The following is an 11,238-nucleotide window of genomic DNA, read 5'->3' as shown; positions in this document are numbered from 1 at the left end:
AAACTAGACGTTGAACTGACGTCTGTGCCTAGTATAAAACAATATAATTTCCCCATTGTTTTGAGCATACAATATAGCTCAGTATTTGTATTATTTATTTTATAGTCTTTTTTGCTCATCTTTATCAAGGGTGCCAATAATTTTGGACCTGACTGTATGTACTGAGAACATTGACTTATTGCTATTGTAGTATTTTAGCCTCGTACGGCCATCCTGATCTCACGAGTTTACATGTGTATCAGGCTAGTAGTCTTTGACCATACAGTACAAAGCACTGAGAATGACCCTATGCCACCTGACTGTTAATCATTTAGATAACAGATAAGAAATGTGGCTCAATAAATTATAACGGACAGACATGAACACAAAAGTTTTAGATGTTTAATGTGATGTAAAAAGAATGTGATAAATACTCCTTTATGAATTTCTGGATTCATTAATCAGACCAGAAGATCAGTTTATCACACATGAAAGTGAGCAGTTTGGTAAATTGGGTATTGTACACTATCACATTGGATTTTGAACATTCTGAATTCCTGGTTAAAAAAAACTTTCCAAGGATCCTTTTTGGGATCTTATGGTTTCCCAACGGATGTTGTTTAACACTGTTGTATGTACCAGCTTCTTACCAAGATCATGAGTCAAGAGCTTACGAGATTGTGCACACAAAGATCCATTCAGGTTGTATTTTACAGTATCTATTTAATATCATCACTTTTATCATGAAATTAGACATCCATTTCAAAGTTGCATAAGCCAAACCAGTTCAATGATAATCAAATATACTATTTTTATTTTACATACAGGAGAGATGGAGAGGAAGAGGGGAAAGAGGGGGACAGACTGATAAAGAGACGGGAAGAGGGAGGAAGAGGGCTTCACTGCGTGGCCTTACCACCAGCGGCTTGTGGGGTGGTGGTCAGGATCCTGGTTGTCGCATTGGTGATGGGCTTGGCGACCAACAGGTTGCCGTGGGTGGCTGATTGCAAGTCCACGTCCTGGAGGTATTTGGCCATGACGGGGATCTGGGAGAAGTATTTCTTTGCCAGTGTGTGTTTGTGTTTGACATTCCGAATGAACACCACTCCATAGGCCTGTCCATGGTCAACAGGGGTTTGATACTTTAGACTTTCCCCATCTAGCTAGTGGTATCAAAATCTATTACATAATATTGCCTAGCACTGATTCTTCTCTCTCTGGTACTAATACTATCTCTGTAAGGTTGTTAATATAGGTTATGTTTACTTAGTTACAACAACATCTGCTGTAGAAACTAGGCAATTCATTTTAAACCCTCAAAAGTGTGTGTGTGTGTTCACCTTCTCAATGTTCTCCATTTTGATGTGAGCAGCAGCTTCCCCCATTGGTGAGCAGGATGCAGTTCCAGGGACTCCACTCCCACTGGCAATCCCACCTCACCATCACCAGGTCATGCATGTCGCTCCACGCACTGAGGGCCGACTGGGCCCCCCACACTACATCTACCAGGTACCGCAGGTCTTGCTCCTGTAAGATACACACGACCACAGTCAGACAGACACACACACACACACACACACACACACACACACACACACACACACACACACACACACACACACACCTGCAGCAGGTAGGTAATCTTGGCCTCCTTGTTCCTCTGGGCCTCAGTCTTGCGGAGCCTCCTGAGGATGGTCTTGTAGTGGGAGAAGTCCTCGCGACGGCGAGCCTCGTTGTCTAGCTCCGAACAGCTACGACACTTGCCCACCAGGCGAGCATTGGCCGTCAGGGCAAAGTCGGTGGACAGCAGGTAGCGGCTGCAGCCGCGGCAGAAGTAGATGTTCTTCCTCAGCTGGGCTGGGTCCTGGGGGACCTGAAGGAGGAAGGAGGGGGATGGCGAGAGGGTGAGGGTCAGAATTTGACACGCACAAGTTTTTGTTTCATACTGTACATAATACAGTTTTCTTAATTGGCCTAAGTGAACCCATTGGGCACACACTGCTTGAATCACCGTTGTTTCAACGTCATTTCAATGAAAAGACGTTGAACCAATGTGGAATAGATGTTGAATTGACATCTGCGCCCAGTGGGAAGGTTCAATAATGGTATTTTATTGACAATAAAATACACCATATAACACCTAAACAGGCTAAACACCATACAGTCTCAGAGATGTACACTCCATATACAAAAGTATGAGGACACCCATTCAAATCAGTGGATTTGGCTATTTCAGCCACACCCGTTGCTGACAGGTGTATAAAATCGAGCACACAGCCATGCAACCTCCATAGACAAACATTGGCAGTAGAATGGCCTTACTAAAGAGCTCAGTGACTTTCAACGTGGCACTGTCATAGGATGCCACCTTGCCAACAAGTCAGTTCATCAAATTTCTGCCCTGCTAGAGCTGTCCTGGTCAACTGCAAGTGCTGTTATTGTGAAGTGGAAACGTCTAGGAGCAACAACGGCTCAGCCGCGAAGTGGTAGGCCACACAAGCTCACAGAACGGGACCGGCGAGTACTGAAGCGCTTAGCACAAAAACTGTTAGTCGGGAGCTTCATGAAATGGGTTTCCATGGCCGAGCAGCCGCACACAAGCCTAAGATCACCATAAGCCATGCCAAGCGTCGGCTGGAGTGGTGAAAGGCCATTGGACTCTGGAGCCGTGGAAATGTGTTGTCTGGAGTGATGAATCACGCTGGAGGGATGAATACCCCATCTGGCAGTCTGACGGACGAATCTGGGTTTGGCGGATTCCAGGAGACAGCTACCTGCCTGAATGCATAGTGCCAACTGTACAGTTTGGTGGAGGAGGAATAATGGTCTGGGGCTGTTTTTAATGGTTCGTGCTAGGAAATCTTGACATACCACTCATACAATGACATTCTAGATGATTCTGTGCTTCCAACTTTGTGGCAACAGTTTGGGGAAGGCCCTTTCCTGTTTCAGCATGACAATGCCCCCGTGCACAATGCGAGGTCCGTACAGAAATGGTTTGTCGAGATCGGTGTGGAAGAACTTGACTGGCCTGCACAGAGCCCTAACCTCAACCCCATCGAACACCTTTGGGATGAATTGGAATGCCGACTGCAATCCAGGCCTAATCACCCAACATCAGTGCCCGACCTCACTAATGCTCTTGTGGCTGAATGAAAGCAAGTCCCCGCAGCAATGTTCCAACATCTAGTGGAAAGCTTTCCCAGAAAAGTGGAGGCTGTTATAGCAGCAAAGGGGGGACCAACTCCATATGAATGCCCATGATTTTGGAATGAGATGTTCGACGAGCAGGTGTCCATATACATTTGGTCATGTAGTGTACCTTGAGCAGTTTGGCCACCTCAGGGTTAAAGGTGGGGGTTTTGATGTACTGGAGGAAGAGGGTGGAGATTCTCTTCCTCAGCCCCTCCAGATTGGTCTCCTTCACCCCCCTCATCAGGAGGTCCGCCTCCCTGTCAATCAACTCCACAATGTCCTGGGTCAGCTTGCAGTCGTGCTCCTGTACAATCACACAAAAGCATTATGATTATGAAGCATTTTCATGACTCACAAATTAAAAAGTCCTTAAAGAAAACAATCGGCAATTGTCAATTCAGTATGTATATTTCATATCTAAAAACAGCTCAAGAAGAATCTATCTTTTCAGTCAGTATGGGTTGAGGGTAAGTGTTCCCACCTTGACGGTGTGTTTGAGTGTGAGCAGCACATCCAGCCTCTCCTCCTGGTTGAGGTAGCGCAGGTTGATGCTGGAGTACAGGTCTCTCAGCTCCTTGGCTCTGATGGTGTACTGGGTGTCCATCTGGGTCATCTTCCCATCGAACGCACGCCACCTCTTAGGGGCAGCACACTGGCAAATACAAAAATAATATATCATTTGGTCAAACGTTTTAATTGAAACTAAGGAGACCCTGCATTGCCTATACAATGCTATGGGAAACTCTGATAGAGAATTAATGGGACACCGCACATATCCCAGAGCAGTGGGAGAGAATAGAGTGGAGGGGACCTCTGACCTTCTCAAGGAAGGCCTGCACGGCCTTGTCGTAATTCCTCTCTCCGGCGGCGATGCGGTGGCGTCCGATGGAGGCAATGAGCTGGGTCTCCTGCTCCAGCAGCGCACACAGAGCAGCCTTCCTCTCAGCACCATCCAGAGTGGCATCGATGTGCTCTACCTCCTCTCTCCTCCACTCTGTTACAAACACATACAGAGGATTTAAACACACACAAACACGAACACACACACACACACACCAGTGGAGGCTGCTGAGGGGATAATGCTCATAATAATGTCTGGAACGGAGCGAATGGAATGGCATCAAACACATGGAAAGCATGTGTTTGATGTATTTGATACCATTCCACCAATTCAGCTCCAGCCATTACCACAAGTCCGTCCTCCTCAATTAAGTTGCCACCAACCTACTGTGACACACACACACACACACAGGGGCAGCAAAGGGAGGTCCCTGCTTACTCTCCAGGGCACTGTAGAGCAGGGCGAAGTCATCCCTGCACTGTGGGTTCATCCTCCTGTGGTGCTCAGCCTTGATCTGCTCCTCTTTCTCCTCCCTCTTCCTCCTCCCCTCTCTCTCCATCCAGGCCAGACGCAGCTCCCTGTCCTGCCTCAGCCGGTCCGTCATCCGCTTGGCCTGCCAGCGCCGCGTGTACGTTTGCAGAGCAATCACCTATAGGTGGGGGTAAAGATGTGAGCACAGAGATATAAATTCAGGTCTGTCTGTCTATGTGTAGAGGACGTACAGCTCTCAGTCTCTTGCCGTGGTACTGGTCGGCGGTGATGTAGGAGCCAGGGGAGATGAGCTTGTCCTCCATGTTGGACACGTAGCAGCCGATCTTGGTCATCTGGGTGGATGTGCTGTTGGTGCACTGCTGGAACTGGCTCTTCACCGTCACTGTCTGAGGGGGAAAATTGGATTGTTCGCATACCTTATGCAGCTCCAGGTGCCAAAAACAAATAATGTTTGAAAAATACATTGAATGTGTGTGTGTTAGTGCTGAGTGCTTATTGTTTTTTGTGGTCGTTTCGGTTCGATTATTAAAATAATATATACTACCAGTCAAAGGTTTGGACACACCTACTCATTCAAGGGTTTTTCATTATTTGTACTATTTTTCACATTGTAGAATAATAGTGAAGACATCAAAACTATGAAATAACACATATGGAATCATGTAGTAACCAAAAAAGTGTTAAACAAATACTTTATATTTGAGATTCTTAGCCACCCTTTGCCTTGATGACAGCTTTGCACACTCTTGGCATTCTCTCAACCAGATTCATGAGGTAGTCACCTGGAATGCATTTCAATTAACAGGTGTGACTTCTTAAAAGTTAATTTGTGGATTTTCTTTCCTTCTTAATGCGTTTGAGCCAATCAGTTGTGTTATGACAAGGTAGGGGGGTATACAGAAGATAGCCCTATTTGGTAAAAGACCAAGTCCATATTATGGCAAGAACAGCTCAAATAAGCAAAGAGAAACTACAGTCCATCATTACTTTAAGACATGAAGGTCAGTCAATACGGAAAATGTCAAGAACTTTGAAAGTTTCTTCAAGTGCAGTCGCAAAAACCATCAAGCACTATGATGAAACTGGCTCTCATGAGGATCACCACAGGAATGGAAGACCCAGAGTTACCTCTGCTGCAGAGGATAAGTTCATCAGAGTTACCAGCCCAAATAAATGCTTCACAGAGTTCAAGTCACAGACACATCTCAACATCAACTGTTCAGAGGGGACTGTGTGAATCAGGCCTTCATGGTCGAATTTCTGCAAAGAAACCACTACTAAAGGAAACCAATAATAATAAGAAGAGACCTGCTTGGGCCAAGAAACACAAGCAATGGACATTAGACTGTTGGAAATGTGTCCTTTGGTCTGGAGTCCAGATTTTTGGTTCAAGCCGTGTCTTTGGTGGTGTGGGTGAACGGATGATCTCCGCATGTGTAGTTCCCACCATAAAGCACGGAGGAGGAGGTGTTATGGTGTGGGGGTGCTTTGCTGGTGACACTGTCTGTGATTCATTTATAATTCAAGGCACACTTAACCAGCACGGCTACAACAGCATTCTGCAGCGATACGCCATCCCATCTGGTTTGGGCTTAGTGGGACTATAATTTGATTTTCAACAGGACAATGACCCAACACACCTCCAGGCTGTGTAAGGGCTATTTTACCAAGAAGGAGAGTGATGGAGTGCTGCATCAGATGACCTGGCCTCCACAATCCCCTGACCTCAACCCAATTGAGATGGTTTGGGATGAGTCAGACGGCAGAGTGAAGGAAAAGCAGCCAACAAGTGCTCAGCATATGTGGGAACTCCTTCAAGACTGTTCGAAAAGCATTTCAAGTGAAGCTGGTTGAGAGAATGCCAAGAGTGTGCAAAGCTGTCATCAATGCAAAGGGTGGCGATTTGAAGAATCTCAAATATAAAATATCTTTTGATTTGTTTAACACTTTTTTGGTTACTACATGATTCCATGTGTTATTTCATAGTTTTGATGTCTTCATTATTATTCTACAATGTAAAAATAAAGAAAGGAAAACTCTTCAATGAGTAGGTGTGTCCAAACTTTTGACTGGTACTGTATATATATATATTTTTTTTGTTTGTTTGTTTTTGGTTTCAAACCTTTTTTTTACACATTAAATGCACTATGCTTTGTGGGTTGAATGCTGTAACAACAACATTTATTCACATTACTTTACTTGAATAAAATATTTCAGTTGTTGTGTATATTACATTTGTTTTATTTGATTACTTTATTCCAAGACATCATGTCATTTCTATAGAGCTGCTGCCTATGCTGTCTGACAAAATCACAATACCAACTATCAATGTATTTTCAGGTAGCGATACCCCACGAAGCAACTGCTCTCTATCCCTCTCGATCGCTCCTCTCCCTCTCCGTGTCTGTCCCACACAGACCGGACAAGTAGGCACACAATGGATTATGGTCCTTGTAGTTAATTACCATGTTTTCTGCGCTAAACTATGTAGAATATTGGCCTGTTGGAAACTACAACACCCTACTACAGTGAGGGAAAAAAGTATTTGATCCCCTGCTGATTTTGTACGTTTGCCCACTGACAAAGAAATTATCAGTCTATAATTTTAATGGTAGGTTTATTTGAACAGTGAGAGTCAGAATAACAACAAAAAAATCCAGAAGAACGCATGTCAAAAATGTTATAAATTGATTTGCATTTTAATGAGGGAAATAAGTATTTGACCCCCTCTTAATCAGAAAGATTTCTGGCTCCCAGGTGTCTTTTATACAGGTAACGAGCTGAGATTAGGAGCACACTCTTAAAGGGAGTGCTCCTAATCTCAGCTTGTTACCTGTATGAAAGACACCTGTCCACAGAAGCAATCAATCAATCAGATTCCAAACTCTCCACCATGGCCAAGACCAAAGAGCTCTCCAAGGATGTCAGGGACACGATTGTAGACCTACACAAGGCTGGAATGGGCTACAAGACCAACGGTGAGGAATCAGCCCAGAACTACACGGGAGGATCTTATCAATGATCTCAAGGCAGCTGGGACCATAGTCACCAAGAAAACAATTGGTATCACACTACGCCGTGAAGGACTGAAATCCTGCAGCGCCCGCAAGGTCCCCCTGCTCAAGAAAGCACATATACATGCCCGTCTGAAGTTTGCCAATGAACATCTGATTGATTCAGAGGAGAACTGGGTGAAAGTGTTGTGGTCAGATGAGACCAAAATCGAGCTCTTTGGCATCAACTCAACTCGCCGTGTTTGGAGGAGGAGGAAAGTTGCCTATGACCCCAAGAACACCATCCCCACCGTCAAACATGGAGGTGGAAACTTTATGCTTTGGGGGTGTTTTTCTGCTAAGGGGACAGGACAACTTCACCGCATCAAAGGGACGATGGACGGGGCCATGTACCGTCAAATCTTGGGTGAGAACCTCCTTCCCTCAGCCAGGGCATTGAAAATGGGTCGTGGATGGGTATTCCAGCATGACAATGACCCAAAACACACGGCCAAGGCAACAAAGGAGTGGTTCAAGAAGAAGCACATTAAGGTCCTGGAGTGGCCTAGCCATTCTCCAGACCTTAATCCCATAGAAAATCTATGGAGGGAGTTGAAGGTTCGAGTTGCCAAACGTCAGCCTCGAAACCTTAATGACTTGGAGAAGATCTGCAAAGAGGAGTGGGACAAAATCCCTCCTGAGATGTGTGCAAACCTGGTGGCCAACTACAAGAAACGTCTGACCTCTGTGATTGCCAACAAGGGTTTTGCCACCAAGTACTAAGTCATGTTTTGCAGAGGAGTCAAATACTTATTTCCCTCATTAAAATGCAAATCAATTCATAACATTTTTGACGTGTGTTTTTCTGGATTTTTTTGTTGTTATTCTGTCTCTCACTGTTCAAATAAACCTACCATTAAAATTATAGACTGATAATTTCTTTGTCAGTGTACAAACGTACACAATCAGCAGGGGATCAAATACTTTTTTCCCTCACTGTACATCGCACAGTTCGGGCTTGATCTGATTTACACTATATATACAAAAGTATGTGGACACCCCTTCAAATTAGTGGATTAGGCGATTTCAGCCACACCCGTTGCTGACAGGTGTCTAAAATCGAGCACACAGCCATGCGATCTCCATAGACAAACATTGGCTGTAGAATGGCCTTACTGAAGAGCTCAGTGACTTTCAATGTAGCACCATCATAGGATGCCACCTTTCCAACAAACCAGTTCGTCAAATTTCTGCCCTGCTAGAGCTGCCCCGGTAAACTGTAAGTGCCGTTATTGTGAATTGGAAACGTCTGACCAACAACGGCTACGCCTCAAAGTGGTAGGCCACACAAGCTCACAGAACGGGACCGCCAAGTGCTGAAGACGTGTAAAAATCGTCTGTCCTCGGTTGCAACACTCACTACCGAGTTCCAAACTGCCTCTGGAAGCAACACAAGCACAGGAACTGTTCGTCGGGAGCGTCATGAAATGGGTTTCCATGGCCGAGCAGCCGCATACAAGCATAAGATCACCATAAGCAATGCCAAGTGTCGGCTGGAGTGGTGTAAAGCTCGCCGCCATTGGACTCTGGAGCAGTGGAAACGTGTTCTCTGGAGTGATGAATCACGCTTCACCATCTGGCAGTCCGACAGACAAATCTAGGTTTGGCGGATGCCAGGAGAATGCTACCTGCCCGACTGCATGGTGCCAACTGTAAAGTTTGGTGGAGGAGGAATAATGGTCTGGGGCTGTTTTTCATGGTTTGGGCTAGGCCCTTTAGTTCCAGTGAAGGGAAATCTTAACGCTACAGCATACAATTACATTCTAGACGATTCTGTGCTTTCATCTTTGTGGCAACAGTTTGGTGAAGGCCCTTTCCTGTTTCAGCATGACAATTCCCAGTGCAAAAAGCGAGGTCCATACAGAAATGTTTTTGGTCACGTAGTGTATCTCTAAGGAAACTGCGCATTGAGCCACAGAAAAAAACGGAACTAAATGGAATTCAAATAATTGAACCAACGTCGGTCAATTAGTTGTTCAAAAAATTCAAAATAACAAATGTCAGTTAATCGCTCAGGACTAGTGTGTGTGTGTGTGTACCTGTGTATTGCGGCTGAAGGTCCCCACCCCCGTAATGGGTTTCCTCTTAGCTATGGTCTGTACAGCTGCATGGTGGTACTCTGTCTCTGTGGCCTTGTGTCTGTAGCCTCCCAGGAAAGCCTTCCTATGGGTGGCCCTCTCAATCTCCACCACCACATCCTGGAATGTCTCTGGGTCTGGGAGAGCGGGAGAGCAAGGGGGGGAAAGGGAGACAGAAATATACAGATAAAGGATGCAACGCATGTGACTGGCCCTGCAACAGTATGGTATTGTCTCCCAGAAGATGGGTAGAGAAAGACTAGTAAAAAATACCTGTCTGGACTCGGACAGTGATGACATCAGGCATGTTGTAGTCCTGCTGTGGCTTGACAGGACGGATGGGGTGGTTTTCAGGGTCAGACGAGGTCATCTCTAACTGGATGGTGCCATGAGGCTGCACTCCCAGCTCTATCAGGGTCCTATGGTCCTCTACCATCCTGCCTGGATGGCCAAAGACATAAATCATAATGCATAAACCAAGAAAGTCAAGGCCTTAGCAGTTAGTAGAAAGGCTTACCACTAAGAGAGATCTGTATGACTTCTGATGGCACTTTCAGCTCATTTGCAAAGTGAAACTTCAACTCCTTGATGGTCAGCCCAATTGCAAAGGCCATCGTCATCACGTGGCCCTCCGGCATCAGCATGATCTTCACTACAATAGAGAAGATAAACAACATGTCCAACACAGAATATCATTGAGAGAAACATGATAAAGCAGACAAATGCCCTTCCTATCATGAAACTACTATTATTATTGTGATACTTTGTAAATTATCTTTCTTACCAGTGGCTGTTGAGTTCCCAGCATCATTTGAGATGGTTGTTTTATTTGGTGATGGTCCATCTTGCCTGCTGTCCTCTGGAAGGTCCGCTTGAGCTGTCGCCTCCACTGTGTCCTCCTCACCTGATGTCAAATAAGTTGACTTGGGCATCGCTTCCCCCACCACCTCGCCAGTTTCAGTCTTTTCCACAGCATCGCTATCTTGTACATCTGGAGGCGTGTCTTCAGTGGTATTGCTTTCAACCTGAGATTCACCTAATTCCGGTTCAGGGGCTTTCCCCTCTTTATTCACATTTTGTTCATCAGCGTTGCCGTTGAGCCCCAGCGTTTCTGCGTCTTGTTCTGACATGGCTGACAGATTGACAGATTGACAGATAGCTAGATAGCTAGATAGCTAGATAGCTAGATAGCTAGCTAGCTAACTAGCCTCTGACAGCAGTAGGAAAAACGACAGCTTTTAAGCGTCAGTAAAAGTGAGTGAATTTGGAATTAAATAATTTGTTGTTGTCAGTTACCTTCAAAATGTCGATAAGCAAGCTGGATAGAAGCTAGCTAGCTTGTATTTCCCCATGTATTTTCAACTGCAGCCAAACTGCTGTCTGTCCAGCAAGTGTTTGGTCGCTGCCATGGTAACTTCCATGTGATCTCTGCTAAAATGTAGCCAATGAGATGTAACCAATGAAACGTCTCTACCCACGAAAGTTACCAGAGTCCAAGTGAGGACCATCCCTTGTGAAATCAGCATTAAAATATTTTAACGTGAATTAATAAAAAATGAATGGTAGCAGTATAAAATAAATAAATTGGCCTTTATTAAAG

The 11,238-nt window shown here is 45.1% G+C and overlaps 1 protein-coding gene across 1 annotated transcript; it reads right to left on the bottom strand.

Moving 5' to 3' along the window:
* Positions 1-770: 770 nt before the first annotated feature.
* Positions 771-11,036, bottom strand: LOC121531378 (IQ and ubiquitin-like domain-containing protein). Its single transcript, XM_041836615.2, is given in 14 exon segments — positions 771-1,094; positions 1,320-1,361; positions 1,363-1,506; positions 1,604-1,852; positions 3,302-3,478; positions 3,656-3,826; positions 3,993-4,168; positions 4,454-4,664; positions 4,738-4,893; positions 9,600-9,775; positions 9,912-10,079; positions 10,156-10,290; positions 10,423-10,770; positions 10,935-11,036. Coding segments are annotated over 13 exon segments (2,367 nt in total). The 5' UTR covers positions 10,769-10,770; positions 10,935-11,036; the 3' UTR covers positions 771-878.
* Between the last annotated feature and the right edge of the window lie 202 nt (positions 11,037-11,238).

Source organism: Coregonus clupeaformis, unplaced genomic scaffold (genome assembly GCF_020615455.1).
Source record: "Coregonus clupeaformis isolate EN_2021a unplaced genomic scaffold, ASM2061545v1 scaf0073, whole genome shotgun sequence".
Lineage (NCBI taxonomy): Eukaryota > Metazoa > Chordata > Actinopteri > Salmoniformes > Salmonidae > Coregonus > Coregonus clupeaformis.
Note: the sequence above shows the minus strand (reverse complement) of the source record. Positions and strands in the feature narration are given on the sequence as shown.